Consider the following 21,605-nt stretch of genomic DNA (forward strand, 5'->3'; position numbering starts at 1 on the left):
CTGTAGTTTGTTTTTGATGCTCCATCAAAATAGAGAATCCAATATTCTTTCTCCTTATTATCTTTCTCTTTGTCCCCATTATTGACTCCCTTGTCTTGAGGTATGGTATCTTCCTGCCCCCCGACTTCTTGGTTGGGTATGGTACATTCCACCACGAAGTTAGCTAGTGTCTGGGCTTTTATTGCCGTTCGTGGCTTATACTTGAGATCGAACTCACCCAGCTCTATTGCCCACTTAATCAATCTCCCACTTGCCTTGAGACTGTGAATGATATTTCTCAGGGGCTGATTTGTTAGCACCTCAATCTGATGAGCCTGAAAGTAAGGACGCAGCTTTCTCGAAGCCATTACCAAGGCTAGAGCAAATTTCTCAATAGTTGAATAATTCAACTCAGCACCATGCATAATTTTGCTGACATAGTATACGGGTTTCTGGACTTTCAGTTTCTCCTTAACCAACACTGCGCTCAAGGCACTCTCTGAAACAACCAAGTACAAGAATAAAACTTCACTCAAAACTGACTTGGCCAACAACGGGGCCTGCGCCATATATTTCTTCAATTCCTCGAAAGCCTTCTGGTTTTGTTCACTCCATATAAAGTCCTTAACACTTTTTAGTGACTTAAAGAATGATAGGCACTTGTCTCCTGACTTGGAGATGAATCGTCCCGGCGCAGCAACCCTTCATGTGAGCTTCTGAACATCCTTGACAGTTTTTGGTGGTTCCATATCCAGGATTGCCTTTATTTTATCGGGGTTAGCCTCGATCCCTCTCTTGGAGACCATGAATCCCAAAAATTTTCCAGATCCTACTCCGAAAGCACACTTTGTAGGATTCAACATCATCTTGTGGTACCTCATGACCTCAAAAGCTTCCCTCAAATGGGTTATATGATCAATCTTTACTAGACTCTTGACTAACATGTCATCAACATAGACTTCCATAGTCTTACCAATAAGATCCTTAAAAATTTTATTTACCAACCTTTGATAGGTGGCTCCTGCATTCTTAAGACCAAATGCCATAACAAGATAACAATAAATACCAAAGTCAGTGATGAATGATACCTTTGGAATGTCATCCTTGTGCATCTTAATCTGATTGTACCCGCTAAATCCATCCATGAAGCTCACCATCTCATGCCCAGCAGTGGCATCAATCAAAGTATCAATTCTTGGCAACCGAAAACAGTCTTTAGGGCACGCATCATTCAGATCAGTGAAGTCTATACACATCCTCCATTTCCCATTAGCCTTCTTCACCATTACAGGGTTTGCCAACCACTCTGGAAATTGAATCTCTTCAATGAAACCAGCCTCTAAGAGCTTCTCCACTTCCTGTTTTATAGCTTCTTGCCTTTCTGGAGCAAAACTTCTTTTCTTTTATTTTACCGTCTTCCGATTTGGGTCTACATTCAGCTTGTGAGTAATCAATTCCGGGTCTATACCAGGCATATCAGCTGCTGACCATACAAAAACATCACTATTTTCTTGCAAAAACTTCACCAACTTCCCTCTAAGGGGCTCCTTTAATGTGGCTCTAATGAAAGTCATCCTCTTAGGATTCTCGGGGTCTAAAGGAATCGAAACCAAGTCTTCTGCTGGCTTTCCCCTTTTCTCATCATTTTCTCGGGTATCCAGATCTTCAATAGGAAGAACCTGCCCCCCAACTCCATCTGCCCTCAAAGAGGCCACATAACAGCTTCTTGCCATTTTTTGATCTCCTCTTTCTTCTCCAATCCCATCTCGAGTCAGAAATTTCATAACTGAATGATAAGAAGAAGGGACTGCCTTAAAGGCATGCATCCCTGTTCTTCCCATGATAGCGTTGTAGGTCGAACTAGCCTTTACCACCACAAAGTCCAACATCTGAGTTGCTTGCCTTGGTTCCTATCCTATGGTTGTTGACAACTTGATTATTCCTTCTACGGGGCATTCCACTCCCGCGAATCCATATATCGGCATGTCGGTTGGGGTCAATTGGGAGTCATTATATCCCATCCTTAAAAAGGTGTCATGGAGCAAAATATCCACTGAAGCTCCATTATCCACAATGACCCTCTTGACCGGGGTATTTCCTATTACCGGTGTTATGACCAGCGGGTCGTCATGAGGAAACTTCACACCCTCTAGGTCAGAATTATCAAAAGCCAATGTTACTTCTGTCCTGGCCCTCTTCGGGGCTTCTCCAACAATATGCATAACCTCTCTAGTATATGCTTTTCTGGAGTTTTTGGATAATCCAGCAGCAGTTGGTCCTCCAAAAATTGTGTTGATTACAGGCCCCTGTGGGCGCGGTCCTCTGAAGATTGAATTTATCACCAGTCCCCTAGGTTGAGGATTTCGCCCCTGATCTTCTTGATCTCTCCTTCGGTCATCAAAGTTCCTTCTCACGTTGTTGTTTCTATCCCCTCCTTCTCCAGTATATTTTTTCAATCTTCCTTTTCGGATCAGAAACTCAATTTCATCTTTCAATTGCCTACACTCATCGGTGTCATGGCCAACATCTTTGTGAAATCTACAATACTTGCTCTAATCTAGCTTGACGGGATCAGCCTTCAAGGGCTTAGGCCAACGGATATCTCTATCTTTCTCGGTCTCCATCAAAATCTGGCTTCTAGGAGCATTCAGCTTAGCGTATTCAGTGAACTTTTGCCCAGGTCCTCCCTTCTTGGGGGTTGAATCAGAGTTTTGTTCGGTTCTAGGATACTTGTCCTTAGCAATATACTCCAAATCAGTTTTCCGCTTCTTGCCTCCAGTGGGCTCATTACTTACTACGGTCTTCCTCATGCTTTCTTCAACCTTGATATACTTCCCTGCCCTATCCTGGAGCTGCAACATACTTTCGGGGGGTCGTTTGGCCAAGGACATCTTAAAAAACTCATCCCTAGTTCCTTGTTGTAGTGCTATCATGGCTACCTTATCATCAAGGTCCGGGACTTTTAGAGCCTCTTTTGTGAATCGATTCAGGTAATCTCTCAAGGATTCCTTTGTTCCCTGCACAATGCTCATAAGTGATGCTGAACTTTTCTCATGAACTCTCCCACTGATGAATTGCTTAATAAAAGCCTGGCTTAATTATCTGAACGACCCAATAGAGTTTGGGGGCAAGCGACTGTACCACCTTTGAGCCATACCCGACAGGGTTTGAGGGAAAGCCCGACACTTTATAGCATCATTTACGGGCTGCAACAGTAGTACATTAGAGAATGTTCTAACATGATTAGCGGGATCTCCCGTGCCATCATAAACTTTGATAGTTGGCATCTTGAACTTCTTTGAGATATGGGTATTCATTATTCCTTCCGTGAAGGGCGGAGTAGGATCATCAGGATCTCCAAGGAGAAGAAGATTGCTCGGATCAGCCCTTGAGACAACAGTCCTTCTCTACACCGAACCGTCCAGGTCTATGATGGGAGGAGGATTTCTCCCTCTAGGAGGTGCTTGGGGTCTGGTGGTCTGGTGCGCCTCCAAGTCGCGCCTCAGCCTTTGAATCTCAGCCTCATGAGCCCTGATCCTTTCCTGCACTTCTTGGGGATTCGCCCCTTGGGTGTTTTGAGGGGGTTGGCTTCCATCATCCATCGGCTCTTTGCCAGCACGCCTCCTTCTTGGGGCCACTTCATCATCCGAAGATTCAGAGTCTCTTTCAGTGTAAGGACCAGAAAATTCCCGATCCTCGGGGATAGGAGCCAAACCTCGTATGTAGGGGGGCGATTGCCCTCGTGCTTCACTTCGCCCAGCATGTCCGCTTCCTCCAACCTCGGGGTAAAGGGGCATCCCATAAGGGGGGTTAGTAGTAACAACGGTTGAATATTCATACCCGACGGGTCGAGAATTCACAGGTACATGTACTTGTTCAACTTGAGGATTCGTACCTTGAATAGTTGGGGGAGTTGTCCCTTGTGGCTGAGGTTGAGTTGCCCCTATCTGGGCTTCCCCTTGAGTAGTTGCATAAGTTGAGTGAGGGGGTATCTCTACAGTTGACGAAATCACCTGGGTTGTCCCCGATGGTGTTCCTTCCTCCAGAGCTCTAATTGTTCTCCGTGTTCTCGCCATGGTTGTTGTTGTGCTTTCCCACAGACGGCGCCAAATGTTATGGATTAAAAACTAATATATATAATCGCTGTATTTATTACTAAGGAACGTGAGCTTCGAGGCTCGATTTGACTGTTCTTGTGTTTCGTGACTCAATCTGCCTTAACAAGATGCCTACGTACCTTGCTGATTGCCAATGATCAAGTCAAAAAACGTAGTTCTGATTTGTGGGGTGAGGCCCCTTATATAGATGCTGGTGGTCCTTGAATTGGACTTGATATAGGAGACTTGGTGGGCAAGTCTCATAATTAGAATGGACTTTGGAGTCCTAGATAGTAGGAAACTGATTCCTTATCCTTTTAGGTCCCCTTGAGGCTAATCCGCAAGGAGTTATATCCTTATTGGGACTCTTCTCAATAGCTGATTTTTCCCTTATTAATTAATTACGAAATTAATTAATATACAGGTTTTTGGGCCTTCTTTGTTCCATCTGGCCTGATCTGGTCCATCAGGCCTGATCAATGTGTTGACCTTTTTGGTCTGAATGTTATACATCTTCTTATTGGGCCTTGCAGCCCAAACTGTAATATTTAATTATGTAATCAGGATTTATTTATCCCTATCAGGGTTAGTGTTGGCTTCTTTGCGCTCTCAACTGCTGACCCCCTGCAATTTGCCTACGTATCCCTATTGCCCACATAATTCTTGCGGAATAAGAAATCTAATGTGCTTGAATTTCTCAGCCCGAGGCCCAGCGTCTTCGACTAGTTTTAGGAATGTTCGTCGATGAGACCTAACCACAAAAGCCCAAGACTCATCCACGGCTTCGAGAATTCGCGGATAAGGCATCTCCCCGATCGGGGATAATCCTTCGCTACCGGTTTTTTCTGCGCCAATAGCCATTGGTTTATACCAAATGTTGGACACATCCTTGTCCCCAAGTAAGGAGCCCCTACCAGATTACAAGACAAGTGATCCCAAACTTTTGGGTCTAAAGTGCAGGATACTCCGTAGTCTCCCAACAAGTATACCCGTTTACTACATAGACAGAACTGACAAAGCACACATCAAAGTTTACCCCACATCCCCAATAAGAACACTAATTGATAATATGAGTAGACCTTCCGTTCAGGCATACCCCTGGAGGTTTTTGACCACAAATACCGTCTTCCTGTGATTGCATTACAGGAATGAGGAGACCTTCCGTTCAGACATACCCCTAGAGGTTTTTGACCACATATACCGTCTTCCTGTGATTGCATTACATGAACAGAGTAACTGTATCAAATATGTTAGTAATAATTCTTTATCGTTCTCCTAAAGCATGCATGGAGGCACAGTTTTCTCAGTTGACCCTCAATGTAATTGGTCTATCAGTGTTCAATTACAACTTTGATTCGCTTAATGCTGATAGTCCTGTTATTGAAGCAGTTTACACCGCGTTAAAAGAAGCAGAGGCTCGATGAACTGAAGGTTGGTTCTTACATCAATGTTGATCAATCCAAATTTTGATATACATTTTTGTTCGTTAATGTCAAAAATTTCTTCTCTCATTGTCATTGCAGATTCAAGCATTATGTAAGACTATCCCGAGACAAGTTAAAGCTGAGCAAGCAGTTACGGTGATCAGAACAACAGTTGAAGAACTCATCGAGAAGTGCAAGCAGATTGTGGAAACTGACAACTGTTTCCCAAGAAGAAGTTGATAGAGTTTTACGAGGAAGGCCTCATACACATGATGACATCAAGGATCTTAAGTACCTGACACGTTGCGTAAATGAGAGTCGATGCGTCTTTATCCACATCCTCCTCTAGGTTGCATCCCTTTCCTTTTATACCAGTAAACTGGTCTGTAACTCTTTAAATTCATTGTCGTGGACTCGTCAGTTTTAAAGGTTCTCATTCGAAGAGCTCAAGTTGCTGATGAACTTCCTGGAAACTAGAAAGTTAATCCTGGTCAAGACTTGATGATTTCGGTATATAATATCCATCATTCATCAAAGGTAATTCGACACATAATTTACAGATTAATTGTTTTTTCATTGTGATTTTGTTTCTTGAGGCAAAAGAAGAGAATCATATATTGCACAAGTAATTGCTGAAAGAGATAAAGAAATGTAGACATGACAATGAACAAGTTTTCTCTCAATATATTTTCATTATAATTCCAATCCATCTATACATTTGCTTCTGATTCAAGCACAAAACCATAGATCCTTAACAACTATTTAAAGGATGCTATTTGAGCATAACTATAGAGCTGACTAGTATTGGTTTGAAAAGTTGAGGATAGAGACTCTTGTCTTTATCAAAGATCTGAAAACACATTCTAAATCCTCCTCGCAGTGTTGCATGTTCGTGTCAAGTTCCATCAAACATTTCAGATCACTGACTTCGTGTACACGTTTGGATTGTGTTGACTTGAAAACCAATGACCACCGGTTCTGCTTTGATGCTTCATTTGCTGGAAAGACTGATGAGAAAAGAGACTCGAAAATTGTTATGCTGACTTCTTCAACTTCTCTTAGGAGGCTCACAATAGCAGAAGTCTCCTTGCATTTCTTATTTTGAGACTTCTTGAAACTAGCTAGGTTCTTGGAAACCATTTTGTTAACTTTTTTCATACAGATCAAGTACCTTCCAACTTTGCTTGATACATCAGCTTCTCTTCTTCGAAGAGATGACTCAAGATCTTGCACTGATGATCTCATTTGGGAGAATGCATCTTTAGTTAAGTTGCACAAATCCAACAGCCTAATAGATGCACCTAGAACTTCTTCAGAATCGCTAGAATGCATATTTGGCAGCTGAAGAAAGTCATCCATACACATATACAAGTCTTTCAGGCCACTGAGTCTGTTGCATAGTGATGAAGTTGATGTAGCATCTGATGACCTTAGTCTGCACAAAAGCTCCTCTACATCCGCGGTAGAAGTATGAGGTCTGGAAGGTAAGCTGATTGAACGAGAATGGTTCATGTTTATTCTTAGTGTTCCGAGTAAAAGGCTTCCAGTTATTTATTGAAGAAAGAAAGAGAAGAACTCAATGAAATGTTGCAGCTTATAGATGGGTTTGATCTAACCTTTGCCTTCAACACCTTTTATATAAAGAAGAGGAGACAAAAGGAATCATATTGGCAAGAATGCATGGGCCTTTCATGTGCTCAGTGCAGAATCTCGCTATAATTCAGGACGTGTTTGCATTTTATATATTCCAGCACGACAAGATGGAAGTCATCCAGATGCAGACAGTTCAATCATGGTATATGCAATCGTTTTAAATAACCATTCACGGGTGGATTGCTAAAGTCTTTTAGACATGGACAGCACCATTATGGCTTTCTGTATCTCAAGAAAATGTGCATATTTCAATAATAGCATGGTGGTTGCAGACAGAAGGAACCTTAGCAGCCTGTACTTAATTATCAATGGCTGTGATTCGTATTTAAATATCAAGCTCGTCAGCAATTAGCTAGTTTATATCAAGCTTGACAATCAGAATAGCGACACCCACGAGTACCATATATGCTTCATAACCAGAGACATAGGGAGGACAGGATTTCATCCCACATCATTTCAATCCTATTATATATTTTTTGGGGGAGAAAGCTACCTATTGTACCCTGCAGATCGGAACATTTAGAATCTATGTTAAATACTTACCTTTTGATGATACCTAGAGACAACAATGTTAATTTATCTATGTTCAGGGCCTTTACGAAGAGCTGAATCTTCGGGCAAAGACATTATGTCTCGCAATTTACTCACTGAAGTCCTGCACACTTCAGGCAAAACAATGTAGCAGGTCTCTGTCGAGGGAAGAAGCGGACGAGTATGAGATTAAACGAAAACAACCAAACTATCTGTAAGTCTGGCCAGTTTGCAGTGCAGGCTGTTATTAACTCTAGTTGTCTTCTTCCAGTTAGATTTTTCAGAGTCTGCTTTTGCGTGTGATACAAAAGCAGTAGAAGAGACACAATATGAGTGGTAGGATTCTGGTGATTAAGTACACCACTTATAGAGTACACCTCAAGCATTGTTCTGATAGAGTTTGTTTCTGTTCTGGTTTAGACGCAACACAAAATCACTATCTGCCCGTTTACTTTCGTGTTTCGTTACTTGAACGTGAGACTAAATTTGTTAAAGATTTATGTACTTAATGCGAGATCCAGAATTCAAAATACATCGAATTGATATACATTATATTAGTTTTTTGGCTTACTTAAAAAATATATTAAAACTCATATCATGCATTAGATTTGTTTTTTTTATCCGGTGGATATGTTCTTTTTGCGTTACTATACATTCGTATTTCGTGTACACACGTAGATCAAATGCAAAAACTAATTTCGCTCAAAAGTAACCAAATTCCAGGGTCTATTATTCTTCCTTAAGAAATACTGTTGCCTGTATCAGTTGCTGTACTTAAACTTAATTTTAAGAAGATAAATATATACATTTTAATTTCCTTTTAATTTGTAAAAATTTATAATTTCTTTTCCAAAAAATATAAATAAATAAATAAATAAAAGAAACTATAGTAAATTTGTAATTTAGGTAACTAATTAAAGACCACAAAAATCATACATGTACTGATTTAGTACGAAATACTCTGTAAACAGTAAACATACACTTGCATAGAGTCACACACACTGACTCACACGAGAGAGAGAGAGAGAGAGAGATGTAAGAAAAACAGAGGGATCAATTGGGAAAACATGGCACTTGTTTCTTTAACACCCTTTTCAATTCAACTAGCTTCTCTTACTCAGGTATCTTATATAATTTATGTCTTCTTTTTTACATTATTGGTGTTTATGTACTATTTTACTATCATTTCCTTGCTTAATATTACTCAAGTGTTTCTTCAATTTCTTGTCAAGAACTAGATTCAAGTGCTAACATAAAATATACTAGTTTTTAAGAAAAGGTAATCAAGAATCTTGATCATTCATTTAGTTAATTAGTGTATGATGATGCTTTACTAGCGAAAAGCTTTTAGCTTTGCTCCCTTTGCCCGTTTTTGGTTAGGTTAAAGAAATTTGGCCTTTTAGTATATTATGATCTCGGAAAATTTTAAATGACAATTAATTGTCGAATGTTGTGGTTCCATGGACATGTGTTTTAAATTACATTAAACATAATATGAAGTTAAGAGTTTGTTTATAGAGATTTAGGTAGTTCTTGTGAATGTTGTGACAATTATTGTATGCTTTACTTTGTAGAATTGTATTGGAAGGACTTTAAAAAACCCCCTGATTTGATGGTTCTGATGCCTATAACATGTTGTAGACTACACATCAATTCCAAAAGCCCAAAACGTACCTTTTCAGCTTGTGATGTTACTGATAATATATCACTATATCTGATTCACGACAACTTAACGAAGGATATCTGGTATGGTTCATCTACAGGGCTCGAGGAATAACTGGTTTGTTGCAAATCAGCGCGGACTAATTTCTGGACCTGGGATATCAATTGAGTATCAGAAATTTCTTTATTCATCAAGATTTCCAAAATTTAGGAGGGTATAATCTCCACTTATCTCTCTGCCCAGTCACATAGCTGAACTAGATTAGTAGTGTACGTTTTCAGAATTTAAAAGTACTGCCATCTAATAATCTAGCAGGAATGGAGGCAAATCATAGTGTACTACTGAACTTAATATGTATTGATGCAGTCAATTGATATCCATTTGTCTGTGATTATAATATTATTTATTTTTTTATAATGGTAGGGTGAAAGTAAAGGTCTTTAATGGTCTTTCTAATAGTATTTACTATTCAGTAGCCTAGTATTGACAATTGAATAGAATGTAACACAATTCAGAATACCTCTCCTCGGCGATTCTTTTTTCATTGCTAAACGGATGACACTTGGTCTATTAATAAACTTTCTTTGTGAAATGTTCTTGATTTATTTGGGTGCATTCCATTTCTCTGATTCTCTTTCTTCCAACTAACTTCGCTGTTAAATATATACATGATGCATTTTTCTCAACAGATGGAACAAAGGCCTTCCATCTCAGCTGTATTGACTGATGAAAACTCCGATATGATGCAAATTGAAGAATACACTGATGCAGTTGCTATTTTGGATCTCGACCCAGGATTGCAACCATATAAAGATCACTTCAGATATAGAATGAAAAGATATATTGAGCAGAAAAAGCTAATTGAAAAATATGAAGGAAGCGTTGAAAATTTTGCACAAGGTAATGATAGCAACTCATCAACTTTTGAGGTGATTTTGTTTTTTGTTTTGTTTCAAGCCTGAGAAGCTGTGTGGAATTTTCTACAACTCGTATAAACCTTTAAGCTTTGTGGATCTAGTTCCTGTTTTCTTTGGTCTAAATATTGAAATTAAATGAATTCTTATGTTCATATATAGTAATTATGAGTTCTGATAATTCTTGCTCTTGTGTGGCAGGTTATATGAAATTTGGTTTTAATAGAGAGAAAGGTGTCCTTGTATACCGTGAATGGGCCCCTGCTGCTCAGTAAGTTTCGTGCCATACAGAAAGGTCTATATAATCTGTTAAGCCGTTCACTTTAGAGATGATTTATCGATGTTGCAGAGAAGCACAAATTATTGGGGACTTCAATGGATGGGATGGATTTAATCACAAGATGGAGAAAGATCAGTTTGGTGTTTGGTTTATTACAATTCCTGATTCTGGTGGGAAAACAGGCATACCGCATAATTCAAGAGTCAAGTTTCGATTCAAGCATGGTGATGGAGTTTGGGTTGACAGGATCCCAGCTTGGATAAAGTATGCCACTGTGGATGCAGCGAGGTTTGCCGCACCTTATGATGGTGTGTACTGGGACCCGCCACATTCAGAGAGGTATAATTTGTTTTCATTGAATTCCATTATCCCCAATTAAATCCTTTGGAATGTTAGACATCATGTCATGCACCTCCTACTGTTTTGCAAATGAACATAACTCTGTTGTCTAAACTGTTTTCTCTTTGGCCTTTCTTTTCATTTTTTCCTCAAAAAAATATCTGTCCTCTTTGACCTTTCAGGTATGAGTTCAGATACCCCCGCCCGCCAAAATCTACAACACCACGGATTTATGAGGCTCATGTCGGTATGAGTGGTTCAGAACCCCGTGTAAGTTCATACAGAGAATTTGCAGATGACGTCTTACCTCGTATTAGGGAAAATAATTATAACACAGTCCAGTTGATGGCCGTGATGGAGCATTCCTACTACGGTTCCTTCGGATATCATGTCACAAATTTTTTTGCTGTGAGCAGTAGGTCGGGAACCCCTGAAGACCTTAAGTATTTGATAGATAAAGCACATAGCTTAGGTTTACGGGTACTAATGGATGTTGTTCACAGCCATGCAAGCAACAATGTTACTGATGGCCTTAATGGCTTCGATGTTGGCCAAAGTTCACAAGAATCATACTTCCACACTGGAGACCGTGGCTACCACCAGTTGTGGGATAGTAAACTTTTTAACTATGCTAACTGGGAGGTTCTTCGTTTCCTATTATCTAACTTGAGATGGTGGCTGGAGGAGTACAGATTTGACGGGTTTCGATTTGATGGAGTAACTTCAATGTTGTATCATCATCATGGAATCAACATGGCATTTACAGGGAACTACAATGAATATTTCAGCGAGTCAACAGATGTTGACGCAGTGGTTTACCTGATGCTGGCTAACAGTCTGATACACAATATCCTACTGGATGCAACTGTGGTTGCAGAAGATGTTTCTGGTGCGCCTGGGCTTGGTCGGCCTGTTTTTGAGGGAGGAATTGGCTTTGATTATCGTCTGGCAATGGCTATACCTGACAAGTGGATTGATTATTTGAAAAATAAGAAAGATAAAGAGTGGTCTATGAAGGAGATATCCTGGAGTTTGACTAATAGAAGATACACAGAGAAGTGTATAGCTTATGCTGAAAGTCATGACCAGGTATACGTAATTCCCATTAGTGTCTGATGAAGTCCAAATCAGAATGGTAGCCTACCATTTGGTCCTCAATAAAACATTACAAGCTAAAGGCTGAATTCACAAAACATATTAAATAGAAATATTTAAAGGTTATATTATGCATGCCTAATTGCGGTGGTTATGTTATTATTACAGTTATTATTGTTAATTTACTTCTCCGGAAGCTATCTTTCCATCAATATGTGGTCCTTCCTTTTACATCCATTTTGTGGCGTTGAACATAATCTGTGCAGTCTATAGTGGGAGACAAGACTATTGCATTTCTACTTATGGACCAAGAGATGTATTCAGGCATGTCTGCTCTAGGACCAGCTTCTCCAACAATTGATCGAGGAATAGCACTTCACAAGGTCTGTTTGCTTGTTCTTGTTCATTGCCTCACACGGGCTGATCTGAAATTACATCTAGTGCCCAACTATACTATGCACAGCTAATGCAACAAATTAGTATCCATTTTTTCACGTGATGGCAATTTTATTATTCAACCATCTGCTAAGCTTTCCCATGCATTACACATCATCTAAATTTTATTGTTGGTTTCGTTCATTTTATTTTTTATGTCCAATTTGCGGGACAGGAGATGGACGAACTGTGTCTATATCAAATTCCATGTAATTAAAATTTTATTTTTTGGTTTCGTTCATTTTATTTTCTATTTCCAAATTGTGGGAAAGGAGATGGGACAATAGGTGTCTATAATAAATTCCATGTCATTCTCACTTTTTTTATTTAATCTCGCAGATGATTCACTTTATGACTATGGCTTTAGGAGGGGAGGGCTATCTTAATTTCATGGGAAATGAGGTAAGAATTAGAATGCCGCCATGGTTAGCTCTCAGCATAAACCAGGAACTAGGAGGAGCAAGTTTATAATATAGTGCCTTATGCACAGTAATATTGATGTTCTGTTGTCATGTAAAGGATTTTATAATTTTATTGATAAAAACTTAGGTTGAAAGCACATCAATTGGTTCATCAAGAATTAATAAGAATAACAGAAATTACCTACAATTAAGATGAGCACAGTAGATGAAACCCGACAATTTTTTAAAGGCTCATCTTCACATACACACAAACCCAAATTGGTAAAGAGTCATCTGCAAGTTTAACTGTTTCCTGTTGCTCTTAATTCGTTTTGTCTTCTACCAAGGAACTAGAAACACTGATCCCATATTTTTTAAGATAGATGCAGTAAGTAATGCTATTTATAACTTTTCCTGAATGCTGCTTTTATAGTTTGGTCATCCAGAGTGGATAGACTTTCCTAGAGAAGGAAATAATTGGAGTTACGATAAGTGCAGACGCCAGTGGAATCTGGTAGATGAAGATCACTTGAGATATAAGGTAGTTTAAGTGACGTGTTTTTTCTATGTAACCATGACATCCTTACTAGGAGAGTAGGAGTTAATTCTCATCCTTAAATAATTTCAACTTTGCATGGTTGTTTTCACTTTCTGGCCTACGCAAGTACAACTGAATCTTAACTTGTTCTATATTTTTGTAAATGTAGTTCATGTGTGCTTTTGATAGAGCTATGAATACACTGGATGAAAATTATGCGTTTCTAGCCTCAAATAAACAGATAGTGAGCTGTGCAAATGATGAGGAAAAGGTATGTAATCTCCTGAGACAGAAACTACTGCATATGTATATTAATATTCTTGAAAAAATGCTTTCAAGAAGTTTAAAAAGTGTGTGTGTCTGTGTGTGTGTGAATAAGCACAACATAAGTAGTACTTGGCAGATCTTGCCTAAAGCTGATAGGATCGGCTCATTACATTATTTTTGGCCCATAGGATATTTTGTAATTGTTTGCCTATTTAAATAACCGTGACTATATATTGTAGATATTGCATAGATAGCTATGGCCATTATAAGTGATGAATGTAGCATTTTGAATTTCATCAGATCTATCAAGATACAAATCTCAATGTAGAACTTTTATCGACATTATTTTGCTTTCATATCCATTGGGTAACAGACATTTGAGGTACTCAAATTCTATTTATGTATGCTAAGAATATTGAGTTATTTTCTCTTCAGGTTGTTGTATTTGAACGGGGAGATCTAGTTTTTATTTTCAACTTTCATCCAGAGAATACATATGACGGGTACATCCAAATTTATCTTTATACACGTATATGTTGTGAGTGTGTGCAGGTGTGACTAAAAGAACTGGTCTGCCTCCCAAAAATGTTTAAGCAGTATTTTTTTTCTTTTGTTGTCTCCTGGAAAAAGGCTTCCAAGCTAAACGATATTTCATGGTGGATATTAATACACAATTTATTTAACCTCTTGTATGCTTTAAACCTTTTGAAATCATGTATTGCAGGTATAAAGTTGGGTGTGACATGCCCGGGAAATATAGAGTTGCACTGGATAGTGATGCTTTGGAGTTCGGTGGGCATGGAAGAGTAAGAAAACTCTTGATACTGTTTTTTGTTTTTCGTTTATATAGAAAAATATAGATTCTTGATTCTAGCAAACTCTTTGGACGAGACATGACGTATGCGTTGCTATTTAGTTGGTTTTTCTGATATCTTGCCTCGGAACTTGGTTAATTTTGTATCTAATCTTTTCCGTTATAGTTCCATGCTGATTTAGATTTACTGATGCCATGACAATTTTGGACTTTCCTTCGGCGGGGAACCTCTAAATGGAAAGAGGAAACAAAGTCTGGTTGCATGTATTTTTTGCTGCTGCTTCTCTCGATACTTTTTACCGCTTTTCCCTTTTGCCGAGTTGGGAGAAAGAGAGAAATAGGAGAGCCAAAACCTAATCACTTTCCGGTTTCATTGTTTTATCAAATCCAAGCACGTAAACAATCTCCATGCCAAATTAGATATCATTCATTATTATTCCTTTTCACAATATCACATAATTGTTTCTGTTTAAATTCTGTCATTTGTGTGTGCACGTGGTATGTAATATTGTAGTTTATATGCTTTCACAGTTAGTACATAAGGTTTGTATGTGCTGCTAGTGTCCAAGTTGTCCTACCTCTCCTTTTGTCTCAAATGCATGCGAAACTATTGTATCCACTCTAAAGTTGAATGTTCAGCGGCCATTAATCTCATTGGTAATGATTTATATTATAGGTGGGCCATGAAGTGGATCATTTCACATCTCCGGAAGGAATACCTGGAGTCCCCGAAACAAACTTCAATAACCGTCCCAACTCGTTCCAAGTACTCTCCCCACCTCGTACATGTGTGGTATGCCTCCTTTTTCTGTGCTCTCTCTAGGTTCAGTCTGTGGTGTTGTAGTCGACCAGTAGTTGGGTAGCAATGCAACACATAGCTGCAATTTAGTGTCTCCGCATTATAATAGCTGAAGATAAAAATTTTGAGGACTCAAAACCTTCAATACTTGGAAAATACTAAATTTCATTCAGAATAGTATATTTAAAACATTTTGAATATAGTGAATCATCAAATCGTTTGATGATATAACTAAAGCTAGTCGTGGTCTCTTTAGAGTCGTGAAATGACTTACTCAAGTCTTTTCTTCTTTCAAGGTCTATTATAGAGTTGAAGAAGGCAACAAAGTAACGTCTGTTGAAGCCAACGAGTAGATCAAATTTGGTGCGGAAATTAATCAAGCAACTGCTGTTAAAGTTTATGATGTTGGCGCAACTTTTTTTAGATGCTTGTAAGTGGAACCCAATGGTGAAGGCATGTAAGACGACTAATTCCGAGGTCTTTATACTAGTTGTCCTTGGGTGTATATATGTAATGGACTGAATACCTATTTAGAGTAGCAGAAGCTTGGGAAAGAATAATTAGGATCAACTCATTCTCGCAGATAACAAGCGCAGCAGAACGTTACCTCCCTAACTCTAGACAGAATACTAGTAAGTTATAAGGTTATATTCCAACCCTTTTAGTTTTCGGCAGTGGTGACAAAAATGAAAATGCTGTTCTAAGTTGAAATCTAAGTAAAGCATTAGTTGATCTATAGACTAAGTGCCCGTTTGGGAAATCTTAAAATAAGTAACTTATGACTTAAAATGATTAAGTGCGAAATAAGTGATAAGTTGATAAATACTTATAAGTTCTATAAGTGTTTGGATAAATTTACTTATAAGTCAGAATTTTTTTAACTTAAATGAATTAAAACAAATAATTATTAAATATTATTATCTTAGTTCATGAATCTTAAATTAGAAAATATTTAAAAATTTATATTTTAAAATCAAAACTTTAGAAAAAAGTGAAAAAATGAAAATAAGTTGGAAAAAAGTACGTCACTTCCAATTTTCAACTTATCAGCTTATAAGTTGTAAATTCAGCTTATAAGTTGGGTCGACAAACACTCGTCGATAAGCTGTTAAGGGCTTATAAGCCATAAGTGGCTTATAAGTAGCGTGCCAAACAGGCCCTAAAACTACTAGAGAATATTAGCGGTTGCTCAATGGAGGATAAATTTCAAACAAACAAGATGGTAAGAAATGTCAATGCCGTTTGTGGAACAGGTCTAAAACCCTTCTGGGCGTGCATTAATAACATGAATTGCTGACGTTGTCCCATAACTTGGATAGACGAAAGGATATGAAATTACACTGGATAAATATATTTATAAATTAATATATATATATATAACACATGCATATATTTATGTACTATCTGTCCCTCTTATTTCTTTACATTTTTTTCACATGCTTGACACGCATTTTAAAGCAACTATAAAGTATTCTTTCGTAATTTATTTTTAAAATTTTCCCTTTTTAAAAAAAGTTTGGACATTATATCTTTATTTAAAAGAAAAAATATTTTAAAAAATTTATGCAACTACATTTAATAAGAATATTAAAGTGCGTGCCGAGCCTCCATCCCTTAATGTAAAGAATTGAGGGGGACAGAGGGAGTATATAATATAAATATTTACAAGTTTTTATAGAATATTATGTAAAAATATGTATTTATATATACACTCTCCATATTTCATTAAATTATACATTAAAATAGATATTTTTTATATAGTATATGTATATATATATTATATTAATTTTTTATATAATATACACGGAAAGTATACGATTTGAATCAGATATGAGTTTCATGTTCACGTACACGAAACACGAATTTACACTACACGAAAGTACACGACCCGATTGCCCGCTCTACACATAAGTGTGCGTTTGGTTCAATTAATGTCAACTTTACATTGATACGTACAAGGGTGTAAAATGTCCAGGGCGATAACGGCACCCCTTTCTCAAGTCTTGAATCATTTTTTTTTATCGTAGGTAACCCGCAGCTACTACCCTTCGGTGCGCACTGAGTAAACCCTACGAGCTCACATAATAACCTACAAACTTAGTGTTCAGATTTGGGTCCAGTGTCGTTTTATTTGGATATAAACTGATCCCGGATATTGGAAGTTCAGATCCAAACCAGATATGAGCCAATATTGTATTTTTTTTAATCGGGCAGTTTGTGATCCATCGGATCCGAGTCAAATATGATCTTATAAAATAATTTTAAAAATTTCATTATTCAAAAGTCCATGAATTTGTTTTATTTGAAAAATATGTGGATTTTGATGGATTTGGTAATATATTTTTTATCTTTTAAAATCTAACCAAAATACACGAGATTTTGAAGGATTTCTAAGAAATTTCACGAATTCATAAAGACTACACTAGATTTTTTTATCAGTTTCGTTAAAATCCGCGAACTTTTAAAATCAACGAACTTATTGTAAAATTCATGAATTGGAAATATGAAGTGAGTGAAACAAATTGTAAATGAATATGAGATGAGTGAAATTTTATAATAAAATTATTGTATCAAATGCATGTGAAACTATTGTATCCACTCTAAAGTTGAATGTTCAGCGGCCATTAATCTCATTGGTAATGATTTATATGCAGGTGGGCCATGAAGTGGATCATTTCACATCTCCAGAAGGAATACCTGGAGTCCCAGAAACAAACTTCAATAACCGTCCCAACTCGTTCCAAGTACTCTCCCCACCTCGTACATGTGTGGTATGCTTCCTTTTTCTGTGCTCTCTTTAGGTTAAGTCTGTGTGTTGTAGTTGACCAGTGGGGTGAGGTAGCAATGCAATACAGGTGCAATTCAGTGTCTCCGCATTATAATAGCTAAAGATAAAATTTTGTGGACTCAAATCCTTCAATACTTGGAAAATACTAAATTTCATTTGGGATAGTATCAATTATAAAATAAAAATGTTATTATATATTGTGTTACAACAAATTGTTGAATGATATAACTGAAGCTAGTCGTGGTCTCTTTAGAGTCACGAATTGACTCACTCAAGTCTCTTCTTCTTTCAAGGTCTATTATAGAGTTGAAGAAGGCAACAAAGTAACGTCTGTTGAAGCCAACGAGTAGATCAAATTTGGTGGACATTGGCGTGGAAATTAAGCAAGCAACTGCTGTTGAAGTTTGAGATGTTGTCGCAACTTTTTTTAGATGCTTTTAAGTGGAAGTAAATGGTAAAGGATACTAATTCTCAGGACTTTATGCTAGTTATGAGTTATCCATAGGTGTATATATGTAATGCAGTTAGCTTAATGTATATATGTGGTAGAGGACTTGCCAGTGTTTGGTTGACCATGTTCATCCGGTGGACTGATACCTCTCCAAGCCTTCAAACTATTTTTAGTCGTATAAATAGAATCTCTGTTTAAAGTAGCCCGAGCTTAGGGAAAATAATTAGGGTAAACTCATTCTCGCAGATAATAAACGCAGCAGAACATTACCTCCTTACCTACTATGAAGTTATAAGTTTATATTCCAACCCTATTAGTTTTCGGCAGTGCTGACAAAACTAAATATGCTGTTCTAAGTTAAAACCTAAGTATAGCATCAGTTGATCTGCAGACTAAAACTACAAGAGAATATTAGCGGTGCTTAGTGGAGTATAAATTTTAAACAAACAAGATGTGTAAGAAATGTCAATGCCGTCTACTTATGACAGATTAACATAATAGTTGCAGGTTTGTTGAAAAGGTCTAAACTCTTCCCAGTCGTCCATTAATAATATGCTGATGTATTGTCCCAAAAGTGTGTGTTTGATTCAATTAATCTCAACTTAACATTGATATAGACTTATCAGATTAAGCTTGTGCATAAGTCAAGTCCTTAATTATCCGAAAATCTATACATAAGTAATCTAGATTACGGGTCTGTTTGTGTACGGACTTATAAGTTACTTATAGTTTATAAGTCAGTAAGTACTTATCTCGAACTGTTTGTCGACCCAACTTATAAGTCAAATTTACAACTTATAAGCTGATAACGTACTTTTTCTCAACTTATTTTGATTTTTTTTTTTTATTAATTTTAGTTTTTAAATGTTAAGTTAATTTAAAAGTCATGAATTAAGATAATAATATTTAAAAATTATTTATTTTAGTTCATTTAAGTAAAAAAAATTTGGCTTATAAGTAAAATTAATCAAATACTTACGTAACTTATAAGTATTCATAAGTCATTTATTAATTTTAAGTTATCAGTTACTTATTTTAAAATTTCTCGTACTACGTACTAATCTCTCAGCAAGAAATGGTAGACTTTGAAATTTGAAGAGTACAGCCCACCATCTATGCACCTGTTCAAGTTGGATACTTTTCATAGCACACAAGTGGAATAACAATTTTTTTCTATAAGCATTATGTAGATTAAATAAGTCCGCCCAAGTGTTCGAGACAACAACAAACTGCAACGCAATTCCTCGCTGGAATGGAAAAATTCTATTATACACATACATCTTTGATACTATAATCACTTTTTTTTTAATTTTATTTTCACTTCTCTTATTCGGTTCAAATTCCGGAAACTCTACATTCTCTTTGCTACATAAAAAACTCGAGAGCAACTCGGAGAAATTTAGTGATAACTTATTTTCTACATTTTTTTTTAACTTTCTCTTATACAACAATGATGAAAGTTGAGATAATTTCAGAAGAGAACATCAAACCATCTTCTGCAACTCCTCAACACTTGAAAATTTTCAAGCTTTGTCTGCTTGATCATCTCATCCCTGCTCCTTTCGTTCCGATGGTTCTGTATTTTCCAATCAATGATAATGGTGCTACTAAGCATGTTCATGTCCAAGAAAGACTAGTCCTTTTGAAACAATCGTTGTCACAAACTTTAACTCGATTTTACCCTCTAGCTGGTATCATAAAAGATGATCTTTGCATCGATTGTAATGACCAAGGGGCTTATTTCGCGGTAGCTAAAGTCAGTTACAGTCTTTACCAGTTTCTTGAGCATCCTAATCTTCAGCTGATAAGTAGTTTTCTACCTTGTGAGCTTGGATTTACGGGATCAAGTAGTGGAGTGCAAGCGACTCATATTCAAGTAAACACGTTTGAGTGCGGTGGAATTGCCATTGCATTGTGCATTTCACACAAAGTTCTTGATGGTGCTTCACTATACACTTTCTTGAAAGCATGGTCTGGCATTGCCTGTGAATCAGAGAAAGTCGTGAATCCTGATTTTGTCGGGTCATTGTTGTTCCCTACTGATGAACTATGGCTCAAAGATGCATCAATGGTCATGTGGGGATCATTGTTCAAGAAAGGGAAGTGTACTACAAGGAGATTTGTATTTGATACCTCCGCTATAGCCACTCTTAAGACTATGACAAGTGGAAAAATCGCGGTGCAACATCCTACTCGTGTAGAGGCCGTGTCTGGTTTTCTTTGGAAATGCGCAATGGCTGCATCAGAAAAGAGGTTTGGTGCCAGAAGATCGTCGCTTTTAACTCATTTAGTGAATTTGAGGAAAAAATTTACACCAGATCTGTCTGACGAGTCTATTGGGAACATAATCTGGATAGCTAGTGCAAAATGCAAGGCCAAGAACGATGAGCTCGGGTATTGGGGCTTGGTAGATCAGGTCAGGAAAGGTGTATCTGAAATTAACGTCGAATTCGTGAAGAGCATGATGGGTGATCAAGGGGCTGCAGTGATGGGTAAATCGATGAACGATATCGGAAACTTTGGGTCATCAGAAGAAGGGGATCACTATGGATGTACTAGCTGGTGTAATTTTGGATATTATGAGTTAGATTTTGGGTTTGGGAAGCCTGTTTGGGTGAGTAATGTTGGTTTAGAAGGTGATGTGCTTATGAATTTCATCATTTTGATTGACACAAGATGTGGGAGAGGGATAGAAGCATGGGTGACACTTGATGAACCAGAGATGAATCTTTTGGTGCATGATCCTGATCTCTTGGCATTGGCTTCCTTGGATCCCAGTCCTGTTAAATTTTGAGAACTTTCATGAATGGGAAATTTATCCTCAGCATTCCTTGGACGGACACCTATTATAATATTTTATTACGATAGTACTCGCCAAACATTGTGGCTGGTGTATCCCAGCAAAGTTGGCCGTGAATAATTTACTTACAAATATGATTTATACTTAATCTTGTCATATGTATATGACACGGTTTGTTTAAATAATATATGTAATTTGAGTTGTATATTTATAATTTGCTTATAAATATGATTTATATTTGTTCTTGTCATATATATTATGCAATTTGTGTAAATAATATATGTAATTCCAGTTATATAATATAATTTATGATACAGTTTGTGTAAATAATATACGT

At 37.3% G+C, this 21,605-nt stretch overlaps 2 protein-coding genes across 6 annotated transcripts; both read left to right on the forward strand.

Annotated features, from left to right (window-relative positions):
* Positions 1-8,653: 8,653 nt before the first annotated feature.
* LOC141709072 (1,4-alpha-glucan-branching enzyme-like) lies at positions 8,654-18,670 on the forward strand. 5 transcript variants are annotated; one of them, XM_074512968.1, is made up of 14 exons: positions 8,654-8,805; positions 9,448-9,561; positions 10,034-10,247; positions 10,463-10,532; positions 10,611-10,880; positions 11,063-11,969; positions 12,242-12,358; positions 12,750-12,812; positions 13,245-13,352; positions 13,519-13,620; positions 14,052-14,119; positions 14,341-14,422; positions 17,884-18,000; positions 18,311-18,670. In XM_074512968.1, exons 1-14 carry the CDS (start codon positions 8,752-8,754, stop codon positions 18,365-18,367), a joined length of 2,343 nt encoding a protein of 780 aa, XP_074369069.1. In that variant the 5' UTR covers positions 8,654-8,751; the 3' UTR covers positions 18,368-18,670. The 5 variants fall into 5 exon arrangements, with proteins under 5 accessions (XP_074369069.1, XP_074369068.1, XP_074369070.1 ...); XM_074512967.1 differs by lacking the exons at positions 17,884-18,000; positions 18,311-18,670 and adding exons at positions 15,107-15,223; positions 15,526-15,885; XM_074512969.1 differs by lacking the exons at positions 17,884-18,000; positions 18,311-18,670 and adding exons at positions 15,107-15,223; positions 15,526-15,885 and having other exon boundaries at positions 10,037-10,247.
* A 769-nt stretch (positions 18,671-19,439) lies between these two features.
* LOC141709073 (epi-neemfruitin B 7-O-acetyltransferse L7AT-like) lies at positions 19,440-21,518 on the forward strand. Its single transcript, XM_074512972.1, has one exon. It carries the CDS (start codon positions 19,919-19,921, stop codon positions 21,260-21,262), a length of 1,344 nt encoding a protein of 447 aa, XP_074369073.1. The 5' UTR covers positions 19,440-19,918; the 3' UTR covers positions 21,263-21,518.
* The last annotated feature ends 87 nt before the right edge of the window (positions 21,519-21,605 follow it).

The sequence above is a fragment of the Apium graveolens genome, chromosome 2, assembly GCF_009905375.1.
Source record: "Apium graveolens cultivar Ventura chromosome 2, ASM990537v1, whole genome shotgun sequence".
Taxonomy (NCBI): Eukaryota; Viridiplantae; Streptophyta; class Magnoliopsida; order Apiales; family Apiaceae; genus Apium; species Apium graveolens.